The sequence below is a fragment of the Caretta caretta genome, chromosome 14 (genome assembly GCF_965140235.1).
Source record: "Caretta caretta isolate rCarCar2 chromosome 14, rCarCar1.hap1, whole genome shotgun sequence".
NCBI classification, from domain to species: Eukaryota; Metazoa; Chordata; order Testudines; family Cheloniidae; genus Caretta; species Caretta caretta.
The window spans coordinates 2,811,878-2,836,776 of record NC_134219.1 but is presented as its reverse complement, the minus strand read 5'-3'; the positions used below and the strand labels follow the sequence as shown (position 1 = coordinate 2,836,776).

The 24,899-nt window shown below is 51.4% G+C and overlaps 1 protein-coding gene across 10 annotated transcripts in view; it reads right to left on the bottom strand.

Annotated features, from left to right (window-relative positions):
* Positions 1 to 404: 404 nt before the first annotated feature.
* The window catches only part of BAIAP2 (BAR/IMD domain containing adaptor protein 2), an 89,847-nt gene continuing 65,352 nt past the window's right edge, over positions 405 to 24,899 (bottom strand). Inside the window, exons 8-17 of one of the 10 annotated variants that reach the window (XR_012664823.1) lie at positions 20,660 to 20,887; positions 19,241 to 19,442; positions 17,700 to 17,901; positions 16,762 to 16,830; positions 15,343 to 15,508; positions 14,002 to 14,097; positions 12,146 to 12,180; positions 8,697 to 8,740; positions 5,203 to 6,462; positions 405 to 3,953 (exon numbers count right to left, since the gene is read on the bottom strand). Coding sequence is in view for 8 of the 10 variants with exons in the window: in XM_048818872.2 (XP_048674829.2) it covers positions 3,884 to 3,953; positions 12,146 to 12,180; positions 14,002 to 14,097; positions 15,343 to 15,508; positions 16,762 to 16,830; positions 17,700 to 17,901; positions 19,241 to 19,442; positions 20,660 to 20,887 (1,068 nt within the window). In the remaining 2 variants the exon portion in view is untranslated. Of the gene's footprint in view, positions 3,954 to 5,202; positions 6,463 to 8,696; positions 8,741 to 9,588; positions 11,082 to 12,145; positions 12,181 to 14,001; positions 14,098 to 15,342; positions 15,509 to 16,761; positions 16,831 to 17,699; positions 17,902 to 19,240; positions 19,443 to 20,659; positions 20,888 to 24,899 lie in introns of those variants that run through there. The other 9 variants (XR_012664824.1, XM_048818876.2, XM_048818872.2 and 6 more) reach the window with 9 other exon arrangements.

Sequence of the window (24,899 nt, the reverse complement as noted above, 5' to 3'; positions counted from 1 at the left end):
CATGGCTTAGGGGAGCTGGGCTGGGAGGAGGCATTACATTTTCTAACCCAAACTATCTGCAACCTGGCCTGGCCTGGCCTCCCCGGGGGGAGTTGGAGGGGATTTGGGAGAGCCCCAGCTCTAGAGTTAGGTAAGTAACGTTTTTCAAAGCACATTGGTAAGGAAGCAATATTGCTGCAGCTCATTAACACTAGAACCAAAAAAATCCTCCTTGCCTGGAAGTGGAGCAGAGCTTGCAGAAGGGGGGTTTGCTGCATCCTCCAGCTGCTGCGAATGTGCCGTGACCCTGGCAATGAACAGATGCGCCTGAAGGAAGAGAACTACAGCCCCTGAAGCCCTGCTCCTTACCAGCTGCAAGAGAGACACCAATTTCACGCGGAAAAGAAGAGTCATGCACCAAGGCCAAGGATTTGTGGGGTTTATTGCTCATAAATTACTTTTCGAAAAATAGCAATTTCAGGGTACATGGTGCAGCTGCTAGCCTGACTAGAAAGCGCAGGGAAGCAGCCAGAGCGGTGGCCTAGCACCTCTACCGGGCCACGCTGGTTGAGAAGCGAAGCTTGGTTGCCCAAGTTCAAAGCGCTCAGGCTAAGCAGGCTCCTCCAGGCGAGGCAGCTTTTCTGGGAGGGTTTGAACAAGTGCTGGGAGTAGGCCAGGCAGTGCCATGATGAACCACCATTGGGAGCAGCCCTCAGCCCTCACTGGCACGTGGGTTCACCCATGTGCACGGGATCCAGTGCATTCGCACTGTTGGGAGGGGAGCAGTGACCAGTCCTGGGTAACGACATCACGATTCGGCTAGGCTCCGAGCCTGTGGGCCAGTGACTGCAGTGCCGGATGCTGTGCACAAACCCTCTCGCTCACACCACAGGAAGGCACAGCGTGATGGTGGGCACCATATGGAAAGCTCCAGGACAAAAGACCCACGCCCAGCGCCATTAGGATGGGGCGTGTCCCAGCAGAGCCCCGTAGCTGCGCCAAGCTCCTTGGTCCCATGATTTCTGGGAGGCCAGGTTCAAGTTCACTCAGGGCCCATTTGCACAGCAGTTCTGAGTCTTTGGGCCACCCAGGGAGGAATTAAGGCAATATGGGGCCTCAGGCACACCACGGCTGGAGCTGTCCCCAGAGGGTGGCAGAGTTAAGCTGGAGTGGGCAGCTCACATCGATTGGTTCAGGCTGCCTGCACACTCAGGCAAGCATCAGCGCCACTCCTTTACATTTTCAGCGCTCACGGACAAGATGCTGGGCTCATCCTAGGCCTCTAGCAGTTGCAGCCCTAAACCGGGGACAATATTGCTTATGCCTTTATCTGGCCTTGGCCCACATGAGCCAGTTACTGCATCTGCAGGGCTGCAGCCTGGCAGAACTTCACTCATGGAGCAGGAAAATGACCAAGTGAGCAAGGACTGGGTGCAGGGACCAGGCCCAGAGAGGACTAGGACAGCAGAAAACTGAGGCCGGTCACTTGTGCTGCCCCTGGTAGTTTCCAGGGTGTTGTATTTGTGCTTGGCACTGCATGGGCGCCTGGTTCAGAGCAGTGCAGTCTCAGGGCTTGTCTACGCTCAGCCTGCCGCAGGGGGGCAGCTGTAATGCGTTGCTGAGGCTGTTCCCTAGCACCACCGCCTTGAGGGGTTAGGCCGGTTTAAACAGCAGCCCTCGGGCACCAGGGAGTCTTCATACCTCTGAGCGACAGCGTTATGGCCTCGGGTCACCTCAGTGAGAGGAGCCCGCCCGCGCCCTCACTGATGCCGCTGAAAAGTGGGGGAAGTCGCAGTGCGCAGCGGCGTGAAGAGCAGATGGGAGAGTTTGAGACGACACCATTGGACAGATTTAACCCCCCAGGGCAGTGCCATCCAGCTTCACCCACAGCCGTGCAAGGCAGCCTGGGGAGTAACTGCAGCTTGGGGCCCCCTGCCGGGCTCAGGAGCTCCCCCTGCCGGGCTCAGGAGCTCCCCCGCCTTCAGTGAGATGTCTCCTCCAGCTTAGAGAAGAGAAGCTATGGCCAACAGCGGAGAACTAAGCCAGCGTTCCTAGGTGGGGCGAAGGGCTCAGAGCGGCTGCAGCAAGCAGCCATCGATTAGAGTGGTCCAATATACTTTCCTTTCTATAAAAATACGAACACTGGACTCTGCATTTGGTTTCGTTCGCTATGCGGCGGAAGCTGATCAGGGGCTAACTGTACAGCGCCGTAAAGCACCAGCAGCCCTCATGCTCTGCGATCTAGCAATTTTAAAAAAAGTGCAAATGGCCAAACACTGAAGAGGGCAACCCCGGCCACAGGCACGGTCTGGGCTTCCTGCCCTGATTTCTAATCTAGCCTGTGATGGAGCAAGGCAGGGAACGACCCAGGCCCGATGCAGGTCCTGGTCACACAGGTGGTGAAGCTTTCTTCCCCCCCTTTCTCTTCCCTCATCCTTTAGGGAGGACACAAGGCTGCTGCTCCACAGGACCCTTGGCGCAAGCTCTGGGGTGGAGCTGCGATGTCTACGCCGAGCTGAGGGCAGAGAGGCACTATCTGAGCAGCAGCGATTTTAGTAACAAACAAGGGGGAAGAGAGCTCAGCTAAGACAGAGGTTTCTCAGTAAAGAGCCTGACACCTGCTCTTCTAAAACATACACCAAGCACTTGCGAGAGGAGCCTGGGCTTGGGACCAGAACCAGGCCCTGGAAGCATTGGTCTACAGCTGCCCCAAGTTCTCAGCCAGTCACTTATAGGGGCCTGGAAGGCAGACACTAGTGACACCTGGGGAAGTCGCTACTAGCATGGGGGGTGGCCTCAGGGACTTGGAATGTTTGCAGCCCAGCACCTTTCAAGTCACACAGACCCTCCCGCCTTCAGCCCTGAAAGCTGGCTGCAGCTGCAGCTGGGGTCTGGCAGGTCTCTGGCAAGTGACGTTTGGTTAGGACAGTGTTATGGAGGCATGGTGCACCCTCCTGCACCTCTCTTTCCTCTTCCCCATGGTTTCACTACACACGATTACCGGTAAGAGGGTGAGTATTACTGGTCACCTCTGCCCAGGGGGTGTTCTAGGGTGAATAGTACCTGACAGAGCTAAATAAAATATAGACACTGCACCAGGTGGGTTGAGTGTAAAACCCATTGCAACTGTTTAGCTGAAGTTCAGCAGGCCTGCCTGGGAGCAGCTGAGCCGTGCTAGCCAGCCCTTAGCCCTGAGCAGCAGGGTGAGGGAGGACACCGGCACTTTGCATGGCTCTGCTGTTCCACGGGCTAAGAATTGCTGCAGGCCCGAAGAAGGGAAGGGGCTAAGGCTTAACCACTCACTGCCCTTGTCAGCTCTAAACAGCATCAAGGAGGGTTCTGCAAACCTTGGCTGTGTCTACACTGCAGGGAGACACGAGACTGTCCACCCAGCTCCACAGAGGGGTGTTAATAGGGCTTATGCTAGCACGAGCTGCGTAGACCTGACCCACACCACTAGGGGTAGTGCGTAAGGCCGTGGGCCTAGGCCAGGAGTCTCTGTCCCAGTTGCCCTGCAGACATCCTTTTAGAGGGCTGGGGTGAGGGTTACACTGCCCTGCCCTGTATCTTGCTCCATGTAGGAGATAGTCCATCACTAAACCTCAGGAGAACTGAACAGGGTGGGAAGATACAGGCTGGGAATCCAGGGCCGGGACTGCTGTTCCTTCCACACCTGGAACGAACGGTAACAGAGTTTAACCCCCTTGCGCTGAATACACTGGCTCTAGAGGAGACTCCATCAAAACACCAGCTTTAGCTCTTGGCTTCCACGCAGCAGTAGCAGGTGTAAATGCAGCCTAAACATAAAGTTCTGGAAAGACAGACTTGCAAACAAGGAGGCTATAGTGGGTCAGATACAGCAGTGCAGGCGGGAGGTGCTTGCTGGCTCCAGCAATCCCAGGGATCAGCTGATGAAGGGAGCTGACCTGTCGTTGGTCACTGTTGGTTTCAGCTGGATGTTGGCAAAAGGATTTCTGCAGAGAGACAGGAAGGCACAGGTCAGCGGGGGGGGAGGAGTGTATCCACTGAGCAGGACAACAGGACAGCAAGAGAGAACCTGGTGAGGCACACACAGCTTTCCTTAGGCTGTGTGGGCTTTGAGAGCAGCAAACACTGCAGCAGGTGACAGGCTGGGCACACGCTCCTGCCTGGCTGGCTTTGCTTTTAGTGTATTCGAAACCTAACTGCACACAGTGTGCGAGCGGAACATACTGAGTCCCAGCATGGCAGGTTCTTTCCGCCTCACCTCGCTCACCCACTGGGTGGCACTTCTTTAAGAAATGGGTGAATGGACTTATTCTGCTTCCTCGAACAAGAAAAACCCCTTAGGGCTAACGCTACAGAGCTGGATTGTCACAGAGATTTCTAGCATGGGGGGTTTGTACTTGGGAGAGGGAAGCTCCTCTCAGCATTTAGAGACAGAGAAAAGTTTTGAGGTGATCTGGGGAGTGCAGGATTGGTTCCTATGATACTCCTACTTGTCCAGGCTATTTTTAAAACCCTAAAGGCTGAAACCCCCTCTCCTTCAGATTCCAGGGAGCTGGGGGAAGCCCCAAACACCAACCAATGACCCCTTCCATGCATTAGGATCAGGACTCCTGGAAGTCCAGACCCATGTTCCTTTAACAGAGAAGCTGAGGGATTACAGTGACATTCTCCCTGATCTCAGCCCCCAGGAGTGTGACAGTTGTGATGGCAGAGAGGAAATTTAGGAGATTGAGGAGTCTGTACCGCAGCTAGTTATCACTGCGCACAGGACAGACTCTTGGAGGGTAGTCAGAGCTCAACTAAGCCTCATTGCAGCAGGAAGGATGGTGGTTTCCACCCAGACAAGCCAGCTGGAGGAAGCTCACTGATTTATCTTGGCATGTGATCTGAGGGAGTTTCACATCAGCTGAGCTGAGCATGCAGCTGAGCTGAGATTTGCAAGGGGAGGTGGCATGAAAGGACACACCTTAAATTTGGTCAGACCAGACATTTAAACAAAGACATTCCAGTTACAGTCCTTTAGCCACACGAAAGAAACGCAGCTTAGTTAACGCTTCAAAGACACAAATGCTGTGTATTACATCTTATACGCACAGCAGGCTGGCTGATGCGTATTCATGATCCTGATTTATTAACCCCTGGCCCTTGTATTGACCTTGCAACTACTTGATAACCAAGCAGGGTGCTCATGCCCTCAGCAGGCCTCCCCTTCCTGGAACTCTGAAGACCCCCCACCTGGGATTTTCAGCTCACTCCCCCAATTGCATCAGCTCTGGGCACCCCCTGAACAGGCCGAGGAGTCTGTGCAGAGAAGCAGGTGGAGGAGAGGAGTCAGCCAGAGCACGGGGGAGGGGGCCCTTAGCCTGGACCATTTTCCCCCTGGATGGCTCCTCAGCCTGGCCAGCACTAGGAAAGAGCACAGGAGATTAATAAAGCAAAATACAGATTGGCTCTGAAAACAGCAGCGCAAAAATACCCTCAAGGAAAAAGGAAGCATCCTCGGGGCCCCACCTGCCCCATCCCAGGGCCTTTGTCTGCTCCTGCCCCTGAGCCAGTCAGTATTTGCAGACCACCCCGGCGGGGGGGGGGGGGGGGGAATCCTACACCACAGTACATTACTGACAACAGCTCTGCAGACAGACAGCATCAAACACATTCTCCTACCAGGCTTAGAGGAGACACAAGTCATGGCTGGGTAGGATCCGTCAGGAATGCAACTAGCTGACCACCACCCAAGGAGCGGAGAGAACAGCCACACCTCCTGCCCGCTTGCTCAGGAGATGCTGACCTCAACTGAACCCTCTACCTTGGGTCATTCCTGCTCCTGCCCCCCTAAAGGCAAGGCCACTCAGGCTAATCCAGGAGACCCTCCCCCAAGAGGACAGGCTGCTCCCCTACTTTATTACACCCTTTGGCTTCCAACCCCTTTGGCACCAGTGGGGGGTGGGGGGAAATCAAAGAGAAGGTCAGGACAACTCCCCCTGAAGCATGCCTGGGTGGAGGACAAGGTACAGCTCTGAGGGGATGAAGAGAAACTACTGCAGTGCACAGACCCCCATGGGCTGCTTCCCACACCCGGTGGCCGCACTCCTTGGGTATGTGCAGGGCTGCCAGAGGCTGACAGGTTTGGGATGCACTTTAGGATGTAAATGCTAGGGCAGCTCCAAGGAGCTCTTTGCATGCAGCTGCACCCCCCCCACCCCCCCACCCCCAACCAGCTCTGTCCTGCCACTTGTTCCCTGTTCCCTTCCACTCTGCAAATTGACTAGTCCCCCCTGCTGAGCCCATGGGTGGCCTGCCCCCACCCTTCCCCGCAGGCTTCAGAGCCCAAGCTGGAACGTCTCCTCAGCTAGTTTTAGGGCCGTAGCGGGAGCTTGCAGCTGTACACCTGGGTGCTAAGGGAGGCTGCTATAGGGTTCCCCCCATGGTGTAGATGTACCCGTACATGGTGCTGAGGGTGTTGACCAGAGATCCTATTCTTGTTTGACAGTCAGGCTGGGGGAGGCAAACATGGGGAGAAAAGCACAAGTGAGGTTAAAACTTGGCACAGTTCAACAATTTTAGGCTCAACAGTTACTTGCTAAAGAGCAAATGCTGCCTTCAATCTCCTAGGGCTGCTGGAGTGGTGAGGCACCCAGGAGCAGCGTCTCTCACTGGGGCACAGAGACCGCTCAGCACGAAGCCACGAGAGAGGTTCCTGGTGGAGGGGGAGGGATCTTTAAGGAGCTTACTTTCGGAGTATCTGAATGTTGAGTTGCTTCCTGTGAATTGCAACTCCTCTCAGGAGCCCTGCAGCCTCTGAGGGCTGCACTTCTGTGCCCAGAGGCCCTGGCTGCAGGCAAGGAGCCTTGGAGGGTCCCCTTAAGGTCTTGCTCGGTAACACTCCCAACCTGGCTGCAAAGCAAGAGCTGAAGCCTTTCTGTGGTGCTGGTCCTCTGCTCCTCCCCCCCTTTTAAAGCCGGTGCTCCAGGGTTTCACTGCGGCTCCCTGCATGCCCTCAGTGTCTTGAAACACTCGGTCTAGCAAAATGTAACCTAAGGAGAAGCATCCTGAACGGTCCCCATAGGGGTCAGGTGGGCTGGAGTGCGTGTGTGTAGGGGGGTGGGGTTCAGGAAACCCAGGACAGAACAGTTTGATTAAGGCGGAGAAATACAGGGGGGTGGGGGAGGAGGCTATAGGAGCAGGGATCTGGCCCTCCTTTTCTCACAGTGATTCTCTGGGTTATCCCCACACTCACCAAGCAAACACATGAGTCAGCAGCTGCCCCAGTGCTCCCTGGGCCCGAGAGCAGGGTAGAGGCCTTGCTGGCCAACAAACTACTAGTACGAAGTCTCTGTTTAAAATCCAGAGCTTCAGCCCCCAGCACTAACCCAGGAACAGTGGCTCAGCCTTCCAGCAGTGCTACGGGAAGGGTAATCGCTCCTCTCCCCAAGGCCCAGCTGCCTGGTACAGCACCAGCTCTCCGCTTTACATCGTGGCTTGGTTTCCGGCGAGAAGATTAAACTCCCTGTTTTCAAGCCAAAGCGATTCGTTTCCCACCTAATTTATGCAGATTCTCAGTTTACTTTTTTCCTAGGATGCTGGAGAATTGATTTCACATGAAAGAAATGAAAAGGTGACTTACTGACTCACCAGGGATTATTTAACTATCTTTGTTCTGGCAAAGCAGAGAGGTGGATCAGAACCTGCAGCACCCGCCCCCCTCCCCAAATCTCAGACTCAAAAAACAACTTCAGGATTAGGGGGGAAGTGCAAAAAGGTATCTGGGGTGAGAGTGGAGCTCCTGGAAGAGGCTTAAACCAGCAGGTGCTATGCAAGGAAACCTCCCCTGCCCTCCCGCCAATGCTGCTCACTGCTAGCCTCCAGGACCCACGAATACAACAGGCCTTGGCAACTGCTGAACAAAAGGCCACCAATCAGGCATCCAGGACTAGATGGAGGCTACCAAACTAATGGTCACAATGCTGACCCGCAGCTCTGCAGAGTGGAGGGCAATGAACATTAACGCTATGACCACCCCCAAACCACCTATTATTTAACTACTGATAATGTAGGTTTTCTAACCCTACATGTCAGACGCCGGGGAAAAGACCATGCAAAACAGCAATAAAGTGCCGATCACCAGAGGTGCGTCTGATGCAGTGAAAGTCACTGTGACCCAGTGACAGCAGCAGATGCTGGGACTCACTGAAAACCTAAAACCAAGGTGGGTCATTATTTAAAGGGGAGAATTCTAAAAAGCAGGAATAGGCCAATGATGCTCATTGCCCAGACATGGAAGCATGAAACCAGAATGCTGCACCTGCCCTGCCCCAGCAGTGCGGGAGGGAGGGGTGGAGATGGGACAGGCACTATGCATCGAGCCGTGCAGATATAGGTGTGGCTAGAGAAACGGGCACATGGAGCTTTATACGGAATGACAGTGTAGGAATAGGAATCCATTTCAGGAGTCCCAGGGAGGCAGAGAAGCTTCCACCAATGGGTTCAGGTGCAAGTGAGGAGCTGTGCTCTGAACTGACTGGCATTGCCTGGCCATGGATATTGGTGAAGGATATGTCAGTGCCCGTCCAGTGTTTGCACTGATTGATCTGCTCACGGTGACCATCAGTGACCCATTTTTCTCCCTCCCTCATCAGTTCATTAGTATGGTGCTGAGCCCCCGGCTTCGGGCCAGTCAGTACATAGCACTGCAAGAACGAGGGGTTTGGCACATAAAACTGTGAACTTACTAACTAGTCAGGGACATCAAAACCTGGCCACTTCAACATCGGGGCTGTAATGGAAACAAAAGGCAGTTTGTAGGATGTGTTTAATACGCACACAGCAGCCTTAGTGAGAAATAAAAAGGGTATTTGGTTAAGGAGAGAGAAGCTAGGCTGGGAGCCGGCTGCTCCCCTGGGATTTGCTCCACTCCCAGGAGAGGTTACTGGCTGGGTTAACATGCTTCTTGAGACACAGGATGCAAAAAAGAAAAAGTTGTATTTGTTATTAATAATTATCACCGATACAGCACTTAAAACACAAACTCTTCCTTATCACAACCCCCTCGTGAAGATTACAATTAAGTTAGATCCTCTACATGTCAGCCATGGGAAAGTTACCCTGCAGCATTCCCACCCTGCACTGGACTCTTCTCAGAACTCAGACTTTCCCCTTCATTTAAGTTTGCAGAGGAAAAAAAAAAAATAGGACCATTTACTTTCAGTTAACAGCATTCAAACCTCCTGAGTGACACCCAAATGCAGTTTGGAAAGAGCTGCATTTGGTTTTGTGGTATTACACACAAGCCATATTGCAAAGCAACTAATTCTAGGTTTATCCTGTACTGGAGATCAGCAAGCCATTCACCTGCAACAGCGAGTCTTTCAAGACAAATCAAGACACTGGCTTAGCATTGGGACTATGCATTTAAACACTGTTGCAGCTGCTTTCATTCAGCAATGGACTTTAATGCAAGCTGCCAGACCTGAAAACTGACCAGAGAAACTGGGCAAGGAGAAAAGTCATTTTCTGGCCCTCCAATATCATGGGGAATGGGAAAAAAAATATGGCAGAGGCAGTTTGGTGATTGGTCAGTGATATAGGCAGGAAAGCTGAAAAAACCACCAAGGCCCAACTCAATGCAATAAATAAAACTTTTATTCAAACAATAACTCAGTACAGGGCACATTTCTCTTCAGCTTTTAAAAAAGGTTTTCAGCACTTTACAATCTTCATACAAGTTTTGCTAATTTTCTACATTCATTCATTTAGCACGGAATATCCTGGATTAAAAATCTTTAGCAAAATTATGACATCAACACAGGAGGTTCTTACTACATATGCCCATAGTCTATTATAGAAAACAAACAAAAAAAACCCTTTTCTCTGTGTGTGTGTGTGTGTGTGTGTGTGTGTGTGTGTGTGTGTGTATATGTGTATATATATATATGTGTGTATGTGTATATTGCCAGCAATGTCCTAGTAAACAGGCATGTAAAGAGGTTTTAAAAATCACAGAAAGAGGAAGTGTGTACAGCTTTGCAATGAAGAAGACTTTCACCGGAACTGAAAGGGTTAAGTCTGTACTCTGGGTGTGAGCCACTTACTGACTTCTCCGCACTCAGTGATTGAAGAAGCAATACCAGTAGCCATTAATTCCAATCCTACCGTGTTTGTCTCTGAAGTTATCAAGACACACAAAGAAGATTGACAGGATTTAGGAAGTTAAACACTGGAATTCTTCTCCCCTCCACACCACCCCAAGAAAAACCAAACCAAAACACAGTTGTTTTTTAAAGTCCAATTTCAAAATGCAAAAAGTCTTTGGATTGCTCTGGCAAGCTGCATAATACCATGATTTATCCCCCAGAGCACGAGCGTGAGGTAACAATACCTCACTACAAAATATACAACAAAAGAAAGAATGAACCTTCCAACAATGCTGGTTGAGTCAGCCCTGGTGGTTTAATTAGATGGAGTAGAGTAACTGTCCAACCCCCACCAAGAACCAACTATTTCTATCTGAGGTCTAAACCTCAGCACTATCCACTTTTCCTTAAAGCAACCTTGTAAAGTTTGGTTGAGTTAAAGTGGATGCCACCCAGAGAGGGAAATGACCAAACCTCTCTGGCGTCTACACCTGCCTTCCCCTTACAAACAGGAAATTGGCATCTGAATGAAGTGGAAAAGATAGTTAAAGTAACAGTACGTATACCATAGGCCATGCGTATTTGTTCAGTGTTGGAAATGGTTTCTTCCATTTTGTTAATACAGTGTGGCTCATGTTAAGCCTCAGAAAAGGGATAGTGCATCTTTGAACATTCACAAAGTACAAAAACTGGTTCTGCCCAGTAACTGTAAACTGCATCCAGGCTGCTCCAAAAATTAGCACACACAGTTTGGCAGTTTCCGCTCTGAAAGGCTTCACAAAACAAGGGCATTGTAAACATCAGGGAGGGGAAGGTAGCAGCACCATGGTTTCCTTGGATGATCACAAGAGTTAAAAATCCAAACTAAGAAGAAGTATAAAAGGAGAAAAGAAAAGAGGGAAAGAAGCAGAAAGCTCTTCAAAGCAGCAGTTGCCATTTCTAGTCAGGTGTCCTCAGACAGTTGATACCAAAGTGCCATTGCCACTGTGGAATAGAAAGCACAGGAAGACTGCCAGACTGCACTTCACTGCAAAGAGCGTCAGATGGACGACAACAAGCTTATTGCAATGCAGTATCCCTTTTCTGGGGCTCAGGTTAGTCCTCACTTTACCCTACAACTTCCCTAAAGCAGGGGGCTGAGAACACAGAGCGCAATACGCTTTTGCTTAAAGCGAACCATCTCGAGAGCTCTCGGCACAACTCCTGCAGCTGCTCCATGCTCGACTTCTCTGGGTGTTCCTCAGTGAGGGAGAGGAACCACATGCAGCCCTGGCGTTCAGGTTCAGATCCTACTCATCACAACTGGTTGCCATTTCACTCACAACATGACAAAAAAGTGGGAGGTTTCTTCTATTTTTATTTAGAAATATTTCAGGTCCTCCCACCAATGCAGGGCTCAAACTAACGAACCCCAATCCCAGGGCAAGAGGCTGCATTTCCTCTAGCAACGAGAGCGTTCCGAACGCAGGCAGGAGGGCCTGCATTTTGGAGACAGACCTTCCCATTCTGTTCTAGTTTGGGCTGAGTCCCCATCGGGGTGAGAGAGTGGAGTGAGTTTCGAGAGGGGAAAGTACCAAGAGAAGATACTGGACGTTCCTAGAGTAAGGCTGCCCCAGTTTGAACCAGTGGAATGTGAGAAGTTGGCTGTGCTGATGTTCCCTTCAGCTTAGCCTGCTTTTGAGAAACGAGAACTCCTCATCTGATCCAGAGTCTCTGAGCCAAGTAGTGACCCTGGGAGAGGCCACAGCTGTCCTTGGAACAGGCCGACAAGCTAGATACGTTTGGACTCTAAGAGACTCTTGGTCGCCCCACGCTCAGAGATGACAAATTCAGATTGATTAACGCCTAAAATTATCCAACTCCATCATTAACTCTGTATACTTCTAAACTGCCACATCTAGCATCACCTACTTGCACCGCCTGAGTGCCAATGTATACCCACCTCCCAGAATGCATCCTGCCAAGGGATACTGCAGTGTTTGCTGTATCCAGCACTCTGAACATTACGATTCACTTTATTGAACACGATGTGAAATAGAGAGGCTTACCTGCTTCCACCTCTCGTCCCATAGTCCTCAAGACCCTAAGGGAGAAAAAGAGAAACCAACCGTGAGACGGCAGAGAGACAGGCTTTGCCATTAGATGGCACTGGAAGGACACAAGAACAGAAGCAAATGCACTGGGCCCTGATGGCTTTCAGGCTCAGAGCCGAAGCATCTGGGTATTAGAAAGTGGATAGTGATGAAGGTGATTTAAATGAGGTTTAATGCATCATGGAGTAAAGTGACACTCTTCTCTGCAGAGCGTGTAACTTTACACAAGGCGGGTTACAGCAAAGGCAGAGGGAATCTAGCTCCTGCTGTCCAGCTCCACCTTGCTGCAGAGATCCCGTAGCTATCAAGGAGTGTCACATGCACTTTGAAAGGGACAAAAGAAGAAGTTAGGCACACACTGGTGACATGGTCTGTGAAAAATGTGTTTCTCTCGTAACCGAATCCCACCAGAAATTGCAGCGCTGCAGGCTGTCAGCTGCTTGGACTGGTACTGAATAGCATGATGCTGTGGGTGGCCGGGGAGGACAGAAAGCGACAGCCTACAGCCTTCTGTGGAAGAGATGGATGGGACACTGGTGCAGGGCACCCTGGCCATTCCATGCAGGGTGCCAGGATCCAGGCAGCGGGAGAAGGGGGGCCGGCAGAGGAGACTGCAGTAGCTCTGGGTTATGAGTCAAGACCAATGAGTCCTGCACCTGCTACCCAGGTCCCTGAGATCTGAGAAGCAGGCTCTGGCCAGTCCGTGAACACATTATTTTTGATACAAATCTCTCTCCTCGCCAAACACCCCTGCAAAGAGCCAGTTCCTCGTTCAGCTCACCTGGCTCCAGCTAGCAAGATGCGAGGCTGTTCCCCCACTCTGCGTCAGCTGCAGGCACAGAAGTAGGGCTGTTTCCCAGCTTGGGCATAGCCCTTCGCAAGCTCCTTTTGGAGTGGCCCAGGGGTGAACAGGCCAGTCCCCTGCTCACTGCCTCAAGAAGGGGCAGATTTCAGACTTGGGAAGCTTGGCCCATCCTGGGACTTGCAGTCTGGCTGTGGCAGCTGGCGCTGCGTGGCCCCATGCTGGAGCCAGCCTCAGATCTACTGAACATCAATGCTTGCTTCTCGTCTGTTCCAGTCAAGTAACAGAATGATTATTTTTTAGTTGGTTTGCAGGGCCTGCTGGGCATGTCAGTGCCCAGGACCCACGGTAATTCAGACATGGCCCAGGAAGCTGGGGGAGGGTGGTTCTGAACCGAGAGGTTGGTTTTTCTCAAGTCAAAACCTGTGTCCCTGGCCTGATGCGGCCATTCTGCCTAGTTACCTCTTGACTACGAATACCAACCCCAACTCCCCGCCTAGAATTTCCTGCCTCACAACCCTACGTGGTCTCATGCTGCTCTGTCCAGCAAGGACAAAGGATCAACTTACTCATCTCAGGAGTTCTTTAAAGCTCTTGTCAGAGCCCCTTGCTAATGTAACTGCTGGTCTCGGGTGGGGCTGGGCGGGAGCCCTAGGGGCTTTCTTCACCTCAAAAAAAAAATCTATGGATACGACCCGTGAGGAACTCATTTCTGGTGGGAGGCTCTCATGGAAGCAGCGAGTGTTGTCGATTGGGAGTTTATGCTGCCATTTTGTGCCATTCTGTGTGTCTCACCCATCTTCTCCAAGTCAGCCAATTGGCTCATCTTCTCCAGTCACTTTGGCTTTCCTCTCCCACTGTAAGTTTTGAAGGGAGAGTTTTTTAGTTCCCCTCAGAGAGGGACTGGAAGGAGAAAGATCATGGAGCCCTGAGTAAGCTACGAAGAATCTGGCAAAAACAGCCAAGGCTGGTAAACCCCAATGGAAACATCGCTTTCGTTTGGACTTACAGTTGACCTAGTGTAAGGCTTGTAGTGAGCAGATGGCAGTTGGCACAGGCCACGGGAGTATTCTTTAATTGCACAACCATAGGGCATAAGGTAGTCCTATAAATAATGAACACAGGCCTGTTGGAGAGTAACCCTCATTCATTTGCAATAGGCCAACATCAAAGTAAAACATTTAAAATAAAATTAAAACCCTCCCAGAGTTCAGCACATTTACTTCCACTCTTCATGGTGCAACAGCTAGGGCTCCCACCAGTACGAGGGCCACACAGACGCCAGTAAGTAAAACTCTCATCCCACTCACTGCTGCACATTACAGAACCCAGGGAAGGCCACTCTGTTCAGTACGGGGAGAATACTGGCACAGGTTGTCTCCTTGGGGGTGCACTCCCTACGTTCCCTGGTTTAGTGCATTCCCTCTTCCCAGCTGACCGGCATTCCACATGCCCATCCTTTGTGGGCACATCTGAACAGCCAATGAGAGCAAGCCAACAGGTTGAGGCAGGTGCCCGTACCTAGAGCAGAGCTAAGGCACGCAGGAACACTGCCCTGGATTAATAGAGTGACCCACAGCGGCTGCAGGAAGGAGTCTGGAAATCATTGTCTGATTTGCTACATTAAATGGGGATTCAACAGCCTGAAGCTGCCTGAAGATGGGGGTAGGAGAAAGGCTGTGTTGATGCTTTTGGGGTTTGTTTTTTAAAACCCTTCCCCAAGTGTTTTCTCCAAATGCAACCATGCCCCTTATTTAGTTAAGACCAGAACAACAATGTCCAAGAGGGCCTAAAAGAGTTAGGAGCCTAGGCCCCATTTTGAAAAGTGACTTGGGGCCAGATTTTTAATGGTATTTAGGTGCCTAATTCCCATTATTTCAATAGAAGTTCAGCACCTAAATACCTTTAAAAATCTGGCCCATGGGAGCCAAAGGCTCATCAAAAGTCAATAGTATTTAGGCTCCCAAGTCATGTATGAAAATGGGACTTGGGTGAAATTTTCAAAAGCGCCCAAGAGTGTCTATTGTGAACGGAAGCCATCGGGTACAACTCCCGCATCCCCAAGGGAAAACACACGACTGATGGAGGGCAGCAACATGTGCGAACGTGACAGCTTCGCCCCCTACCCGCACAAGTCACACCGCTGCTGTTAAAGCCATTTCTCACTGCACTCAAGGGCTGCTCAGTATAACTCTCCCCCGCCCCGCCATACTCCAGAACGCCTGCTCTCCATGCAGCTCTCCCCCTGGAGCGAGCTGCTCCCCAGCTGCCAGCAATGACGAAGTGATTAACGTGTACTTGCTCTCGGCAGCCACGGGCTACCCATCCCCCTGGGCTCCCAGCACCTCACCTGGGAGAAGGCAGGCACTGCCATGCTGTATGGTCTCTGTTTGAAAGTGCCAACAGGCTGTGGGGGGAAGACCCGTGATGAGGACACGGCGTAGTCTGGCGGCGGGATGGCGATGTCGTCCTTATCCAGCAGGTTGCCGGTGCTGCTGCTTTTCCCTTGTTGCAAGCTACAAACAGGAAAATAATAAAATCAACCGCCACCCACCCACGCTTGCCCTGCCATTGCTGGGCTCCCCTGGGACCCTGCCCAGTGACACTGGTGCTAGCCATATATTTAGCGCAGCAGCCCAGGTGTCACGGGGGCCTCAAGCAGGGAGCACAGCGAAGTCACGTGGCACATTTTATCCTAGACGCTCACTAACCAGTGGCAATTATTTATCATTCACAATTGTGACCGAGTTCTATGCAGACATGCAGGGCTGCTGTAGCCATGTTGGGCCCAGGGAATTAGAGAGATAAGGTAGGTGAGATAATCTCTTTTATTAGACCCACTTCTGTTGGTGAGAGAGAGACAGACAAGCTTTGGAGCACACACCAAGCTCTTCTGGGAGAGCTGGTTTCTCCTCTACAGTCAGTCACTTCTCCAGCAGATAACACTAATCCAGTGGTTCTCAGCCTTCCCTGTATCAGGGCTCCCCTTCTGTTTAGCAGTAATGGGCAGGGAAATCACAACCTCCCACACTGTAATCCTTTTAAAGGCATTTCTAATGCAGCCGACACCACGGATACCACTCAGAATCCACAGCTAAACCCCACTGGGGCATGGAGACCAGCTCGGAGAGAATTTCATGAAGACTTGTATTTCTCCACAAAGCTGGCATTAAGCCCTGACCACCACCTTGTTGCCCACTGGAAAATAAATCTCCCCGTTTCATTCAGATTGCAATGCACTCCACAGCACAGGAAAGACTCCCCTTATGTCGGACAGCCGGCAGAGGGAGGTGCCACGTGTTTTGGCCCAGCCCGCCTGGTCTATATTTGCCCCTCAGCTCCCTGCACCACTGTAATGGAACCCAACTCATAAGCCCTTTATGCTGATCACCTGAAAGCCTCCCAATGCCCCTAAGGGAGAGAGAGAGTCTCCCCCCATCCCCAGTGCCTCCTAGGACATCCTGAGCCTTTTCCTTGGTTGTTCCGGCACCATATGACCAGGTCTGATACAATGCACATCTGGTGAGGAGTCTCACTTCCCTGCGTATTTCTCTGGGTTCCTCAACTACAGACAACATCTGAAAATCTCACAACGTTTCTATAATATGACTGGCTCGACAGCTGAGAAAAGCACAGTCCATCACCGCCTTGGGCCCCATACGCATGCTGGTCAGCACTGGGAGCTTTTCCCCAGACGCAAAGGAACGTCACCAGGTACCACGCAGCACCAGCAGCTGGGACAGATTGTTTTTTAAAGGGGTGTTTTTACCTCATATGCAACCTGTCGCTTCCATCGCTGTCAAGAACCCGTGTGTAGGAGAAAGGGAACCAGCCTCTCCTGTAAGGCAGAGCCACAAGACAGAGTCAAACCTAGCCTCTCAGGCGGAGATGTGCGGAGGGAGGAATCTATGAACATTACTCTCCGGCTACACGCCACACTACACTGTGACAGAAGAGACCATCATTTGGATCATGGATTTCTAGGGGTGCTACACGCACTGCAAACCAATAAAGTCAAGTGCAGTAAAAACTCTGGATCTTAGGAATACTATTCAATGAGGCCCATTCCCTGCCTAGAACACCCCCTCTCAGATTCTCCCTCCTCTCCACCCCCGGGGTAAATGTGGGAGGACTTTTGCAGGCAACAGGACTGGGTTTTTTTAAATGTAAGATTCCAGGTTTTGTATGCTGGACTAAAATTGCTTCTCACTCCCGGGCCATTAGGAGCAGGCTGCTGGCCCCAGCAGCAGTCCCAGCCAGGTCAGATCTCTGCCAAGACCATCTGGAGCGTTCGCTTTATTGGGAGGCTCTGTGGCACTGGAAGGAGGTTATTTAAGGTTGCTGGTATTACGGATAGTGCTGCACAAGCACTCCATGATTCTGCCGTTAGCAGTGGCCCCACGCTCAGCCCCCCATGTGTGACACTGAAGTGAAATGGGGATCAAGGGTCAAGATGAGAAGCCCAGTCGTCCCAGCACTCAAAAGCCTGGCCTTGCTCCACAGGTCGGTGCTTTACCAAACACCAGCCAGCAAAGCTGGTATTTCGTCTTGCTCAGAATTTTCAACCTCCCACAGTAACCAAGTGGCACGATGGGATGCCAGGAAAAACTGGCTAGCAGCTAAGCAATTTTGGTGCGCCAGCCACTCCAATTTTAAGAGTTAGGTGCTGATGGCATCTGTAGTTCTAGGGAGTTCACAGACACTCACATTTTTGTTTTCTCACTCTCCCCGTAGTGCCATCCATCTCGGGCCTCTGGCACCAGGAGCGTGATGAGGTCTCCATCCTTGAAGCTCAGGAGGGTGGTGTTATCACCAGCAGCATGAGAGAAAATGGCTTGTACTCTTGTCCTGCCATTCCTCTCGAGCCCAGCAGCCATGGAACTGGAGCGTGGCAAGGTCTTGTTTTCAGCTGGTGAGACACAAAGAAAGCCCCAAAATCTCAGACCACTTGGCTGATCAGGTCCTAGGCAGTTTCTACTGTGGCATTTAGAGTCATTAATCTACCCAAGGCTCAGCCAGTATTGCAATTAAGGAAAACAAACCCCCTTTTAGCTAGTACAGCTCAGACCCGCCCAGATTCTTGGCTATTCTTTTATTTAAGCTGTCTGTTATAAAGACCTTAAGTGAATGTACTTAGTGGACCCAGTCTGATTTGTGCAGTTCCTCTGACTCTCCCCCCAATGGAGAGCATTTAGGCAAACGGTCAGAACATTAACTTAATGGCTACCCCTCATTCGACATTCCTCGTTTCACACCTTCGATGCAATGGATGCAGTTCTATGCTAAGGTATTACTTGAATATTATGCAAATAGGTCTATTTGTAATGGTTTACATCCAGGTTTCATTTGTTATTCCAGACACTTTGCTCTGAGATGTTAACATTAGCGAAGGGAAAAACCCAGAGGAAAGAGTTGCGTGATCCTTCTGGAAACATGCCCACGGGGAAGCAGATAAGCGAACTAAAGCAGGTGTGAGGTACTGTCTCTATGCATTGAGATAGGCCTGCAGTCATATGCAGATGCGTAAGAGGAATAAAGAAAAGGAGGACTTGTGGCACCTTAGAGACTAACAAATTTATTTGAGCATAAGCTTTCGTGAGCTACAGCATAAAGATTCAGAATAAAGACTCAGCAGGCAAGGTCCCACTATCTTTGGCCTAATCCAGTGACCCTATCCCATCATGCAAAGCGACAATCATCATCATCATCATCATGATGTGGTGCCTAGCGGCCCAATCAAGGTCAGGGCCCCATTGTGCCGACGTTGTACAAACACACTCTAAAGAGATGGCTGCAGCCTTGAAGAGTTTACATCCCTCCTCCCGCTCCCAGATTCTTTCAGATTTACTTATCAGAAATCCCGCCATAGGGCTGAAAGTTTTTCCTTCCAAAGGAAGCTGCAACCCAAATCTGCCCCCTTTATTTTCTAATCCTTTGCCCAAAGATGCATGAAAACGGAGACACTGCCTCACATGGTTGTTGGGAGAGGCCATGCGTTATTGCATCGTTACTAAGGAAGTCAACCATGCTGTTACCGTCACCATGTGACACTTCACGGTCACTAACGGAGGAAGCCATTGTCCCCGCTTTTGTGCCACCTGAGCCCACCTTGCCTCCTCCCACTGCATTAAGGTGCAAAGACCCTTAACTGCTGCTCCTCCTACCTCCGGTCAGCAGCTGACCCATAACCCCCTGGAGAGAAGCGGCTACGTCCCTGCTCTCTGATCTGACAGAGGCTAAATCCTTACTGGTTGCGTAACTGCTTTTCGGTGCGACGCTCTTGCGCACAGGGAGCGTGTTGGAGTACGAGTCACTCAGTTGCTTCTGATGCTGGGGAGGAGATCGGGATTTCGGCTGGGCTGGCTTCATCTCGGACCAGCGGCTGTAATCCTCGCTCTCAGAGCCCGAGACGCCGTTCATCACGGGAATGGTCTCTTGTGCGGACATGCGCTGAAGGAAGAAAGGGCAATGGGAGATTTCAGCATCAGGGATGTCGAGTCACATAGATGTCACATTTCTGTAAGGGCCCCACATGCTTTAGGAGAATACGGTTTGCCATACAGGATCAGGCCCCCCATCTACTGCATCTGGTATCCTGTCTCCAGCCATGGCCTGATCGTAATGCTTTAGGAGGAGAGGTAAAGCCATCCCGGGTGGCTTGAGGGATCAGATCCCTTCCCGATTCCTGCCGTGATCAGTGTAGGCCAAGCAGGCTGAGCTACAAACAACTCTCTCAACAGGATGTGAAGTGAGACATACTAGCATTCAGACAGCCCATTTCTAAGCCCACCCAGAGGATTTCAGTTCAATCCCCTCCAGCAGCAAGTCCCAAAGACTGACTACATCAAGTGGAACATCCTTTGATTTACATTGCTAAGCAGTTTTCACTGGATCATGCAGTTCCCTCTGAGGTTCCCTCCCCAACTCTTCCTGCAAGGCCAGGTAATTCTAGCTTTTGCGGCCCCCCTCACAGGGTTCAAACTGTGGTCCCTGTCTTCCCCTGGAGCTTTGCAAATCCTGGCTGTCTTATAGAATCATAGAATATCAGGGTTGGAAGGGACCTCAGGAGGTCATCTAGTCCAACCCCCTGCTCAAAGCAGGACCAATCCCCAGTTTTTTTTTGCCCCAGTTCCCTAAATGGCCCCCTCAAGGATTGAACTCACAACCCTGGGTTTAGCAGGCCAATGCTCAAACCACTGAGCTATCCCTCACGGGGAGGCACTGAATGTCACCCAAACCTCAAGGACATGATAAAGCAGGATGGTCCATTTCACACTGGCCCTCATCAGCCTCCTTCACAAAAGTGTGCCCTAGGGGATTCCCTGAAAGCCCCACCGCTGAACGTGGTCTAAAGCTTATTGGCAGGTGACTTGCCTGACGGGACTGTGCTAGGCTCACTACACCCATAACGAAAAGGAGGACTTATGGCACCTTAGAGATGAACCAATTTATTTGAGCATAAGCTTTCGTGAGCTATCTCCCCACTCTATGCATCCGATGAAGTGAGCTGTAGCTCACGAAAGCTTATGCTCAAATAAATTGGTTCGTCTCTAAGGTGCCACAAGTCCTCCTGTTCTTTTTGCGAATACAGACTAACATGGCTGCTACTCTGTACACCCATAACGTTACTCAGCCAGGACGGCACCATTGATGCCTTGCACACTTACCCCCACGAAGGGTGCCAACTCTGGTGGGACAGGGAGCGGTTTGGCCCCGGGGATAGGGTCGGAGATGATTAGGTTCGATTTGGACGTGGACAGGGCGCTGGGGATGATTGTGCCGTTGCTGCTGGTGGCCATCTGCTGCATCAGTTGGAGAGCCCGGTCTGGGATCTTGTTGGGATCTGAGCAAGACTGCTGCCAAATCGGGAGCTTCTGTGTCAAGATCTCTTTCCCCTAGAATCACAAAGGAGGAAGAGTGAGAATACAAGAGACCTGCAGACAAATCCACTCACCTCTCAGGACGAGGGGCAGAGAATGATCACAGTATAGCTCCCATCTCAAACCAGGCCCCCCCAAGAACACGTTCCTCAGACTGGATTCCAGGAGGCATGGAAAGCAGACCACGACGATCATGCCTCCAGAGCCGGCTTGGAACACAAAAGGGCCACTGGCCCAGATTTCCTCTCTGCCATCTAATGAGAGCAGTAAGTGAGATTTATCTACCCAGGTGTGTAACAAACAGGACAGAGTGCGGCAGCTTACAATAAATATAGGGTGCAAAAAGGCAGATGAGCCAGTATAGTCTCATGAAAAGTGTAAGGGTATTTCGTTTCCCTAGCTTGCTTTGAGACACTCTGCATGCGGGGCAGCTTGAAGAATGGACTAGCCAAATGAGAAAGGGAAGGAGAGAGCTGGGCTATTCAGTTTATCTGAACTCTCCTGTACACCAAGAAATATATTCCGATCAAAGGCTCAGTTGAGAAGCGTGCACTGGAAGCCACACCAGTTCACTATCCGATACGCAGCAGCAGCCGCCCAGTGACAGCTCCTCACCAGCCTTGCTGAGGAAGAACACGTGTGGTATGGGACTTGGTAGCTCATAAATTGTGTTCGTGCAGCATTCATCACTTGGCATCCATTGCTATTCCTTGGAGCACAAAGCACGGGGGACACCGCTGCTCTCGCTGGGTGAGCGAGCGGAAAGTCCAAGTTACCGTTTGAATATTTGGCTGAACTAGCTTGCTGCATTGTGATGCTGACAAAGCTGTGCCATCCCCCAGGGCCAGCCAGAGCAGACAGGTTTGGGGCATGTTGTAGAAGGGTTTGATTAGGGGGCTGGAACACATGAGTTATGAGGAGAGGCTGAGGGAGCTGGGATTGTTTAGCCTGCAGAAGAGAAGAATGAGGGGGGATTTGATAGCTGCTTTCAACTACCTGAAAGGGGGTTCCAAAGAGGATGGCTCTAGACTGTTCTCAATGGTATCAGATGACAGAACGAGGAATAATGGTCTCAAGCTGCAGTGGGGGAGGTTTAGATTGGATATTAGGAAAAACTTTTTCACTAAGAGGGTGGTGAAACACTGGAATGCGTTACCTAGGGAGGTGGTAGAATCTCGTTCCTTAGAGGTTTTTAAGGTCAGGCTTGACAAAGCCCTGGCTGGGATGATTTAACTGGGAATTGGTCCTGCTTTGAGCAGGGGGTTGGACTAGTTGACCTTCTGGGGTCCTTTCCAACCCTTATATTCTATGATTCTAAGGGGGTGGCTGGAGGCAGTATTGTACTATTCAATCCTCAGAAGTACCCCCCAACCCCGAAATCTGGAAATTGCTAAGCAGCGGGGGTTGGGGCTCAGCAGGTAAGCTGTCTTCCTGTGGCTGGCTAGGGAAGGACTGTTATTCTGAGACAGACTGCAGGCAGAGGGGAGAGTCCCTGCAGCACATCGCGTCCATGCTGGAAGACTTGCAAGCCTCACCAATAAAAAACGAACAACTGCAGAGGTGGAATCCCGGGGACAGTCAGAAGCACCCAGCAGAACAGCGTTGACCACGGCGTATTAAAACAGAGGCAGACGCAGTGTTCGCCATCTGTTGCGCGCAGGGAGGGGAGAAATGCAATGAACCCTCTGGGAACTGGATGGCAGCACAGACAGGGGCCTCATTTAGTCTGACAGGGCTGCCCAACCTCGGCAGTCTCCAATCTCGAAGTTTTTGAGGCTGAAGCTCAGTCTTCAGCCTGCCTCAGCCGGCTGCGATTAGGCATTGGAGGCCAGATGCTCTAGGGGTCCCCCATCTTCAGAGGCCATGGCAATGCTCCAGCCCAGAGGTCTGGGGCTGAACTCTGTTTCTAGGTTTTCTTGCCTAAATTAACACCTGTCGCTTCTGTCGAACCGGGGGAATTGGTAGTTTAGTTTCCCAAGGAGGCAAAACCCAGACAATACTACAGGAATTGCTCCCACATCCAAACACAGAAGGAGCAGGTGCCACCTCTCATGCAGCTCTCAAGAGCACACCCACCTAACGGCTTCCCTAATAGGGACACGCACCAGAGAACAATACGTCACCACTACGAATGAGCTGTAACTGACTCTGAAGCAGAAGCAGACAAGCTGCCACTTCCAGAAGGCAAATTAACTCATTCTCCATTAACAGATGAAGCAGCATTATTGCAGGGTGAAAATTTACCTGTTTGCTTCAAGCTTTACTATTATCTTTGGGCAAATTTAAGTCAGTCCCTAAACCATTTCCATGGGCTTAAGGAAAAGCCCTGATCGATTTACGCCTAGTCTCATTTCCACTGTGTATGTCGAAGCCAATTGACCTCAGCAAAGAGACAGGGGCCTCGCTGCACACGTGACTGTCACAGGCCGTGCCACGTCAGGGGAGACGTAGCACTGCTTAGGTGGAAATGGCTGTTTGTTAACTTAGCCAGCCTTGGAAATGGGCCTGCCCCCATCCACTCGCGCTGTGGATGAGCCACCTGCAAAACTCCCTCTAACAAAATCTTCCACGTACTTTGCTGCGATAAGCCACAGTGGAAAACCGCAATGAAGTCTGGGTTCCACAAACGAGCCGTTTTTAATGTGTGAGGCTGCAGGGACGACTCTTGGAGAGCGCTCTGGAACCGACATCTTTGAACAGGAGAGAGTTACCCCACCCCAACCCCACTTCATCCCATTGTAACATGCGTCGGGTTTTGACTCAGCGTATATTCTAGTGTAAGGATAGCAATGACTCACTGGGACTCTTATGTTACTCCCTTATTCAAAGCTCACTCTTGACAGATGGATCTTAGAAGTGAGATGTAGGAAAAAACCGGAATAAGTGGAAGTGTGAGCGCATGCAGGCAGCCGGCTGTTGCGTTAAGGGAGCAGCATGCTCGCCAACACGCAGTATCGACCCAAGTGAGCGAACAGAGCCCCACAAGGGGGCAAGAGAACTCTGCCCCGAGGTCCCAGCTGACAGGGGAGTGCTCTGGGCTGTCCTCCCCCTGCAGAGCAGTTCGTAAGAGCCGTAGGCAGCGCTGAATGGGCACGTGGGAGCGTGGAACAACAGCCTTCCTATTTAATCCTCTCCTTTGTTAATGATGAGCTGTAAGGTAGCAATCACAATGGCTCACAAAAGGGAGACAGCTCACCACGTTCCCTGCCACTCGCTGGCTGCTCCTCGGAGACAAAGAGCAAACAGAGAAGCAGGAATTTTCTTACCTCCCTTCAGGAGGAAGGTCACTGCACCAGGTTTTGGTCTGGTTTTGTGACTCATTAGCTGATCAAACAGGGATGTGTCACAACCCCCCCCCCCCTTTAAGCCTGTGTACTCCATCCCACAGTGACTAATGACGGCTCAGGGACTACAGGAGCCTCCCGGAGAGGTGTGTGCTGCCTCAGCTGGGCTGCACTAGGCAGAGGTGCCAGAGAAGGGGCTGGCATCTTTAAGGGAAAGCTGGGCCACGATGTGCTGCTGCTCTGCCCTCGCCAGTCTGTCGTTCTGACAGTGAATCAATCAGCTTCCTCTGGCCGGAGGAGAGCTGGGCTTTGGCAGCCTCTCCAGGAGAGCTATGAAGCGGGGGCCTCCTTCCATAGCCCAGCAAAAGCGGCACCCACAGGGCCCTGCAGATAAACAGCACGTGCCCTGCCATCCCGTAAATCTTTCGACGGGACACCCGCCTCCGAGGGCGCAATCCGCAAGGAGTGGCTGCAAAGTGAAAACATCGCCACCTCATAGAGATGAGGTTGTGGCTTACGCAGCCCAGGAAAACACACCCACTGGACTGCAATGCCCTGATCAGCCTGCGTCCCTGTCCTCTGTCTGCCCGAGCCACAGGGGACTGGTCTGGTACCATGCCCAGCTAGACAGCCTACCTCATTAGCTCAAGCTGTAGAGATTCACACGGTCTGTTTGAAGGTCCCCGGTTCCAACCCAGCACCAGTCAAAACAGCAGCCATCAGAGAGCACCCAACCAAAACGA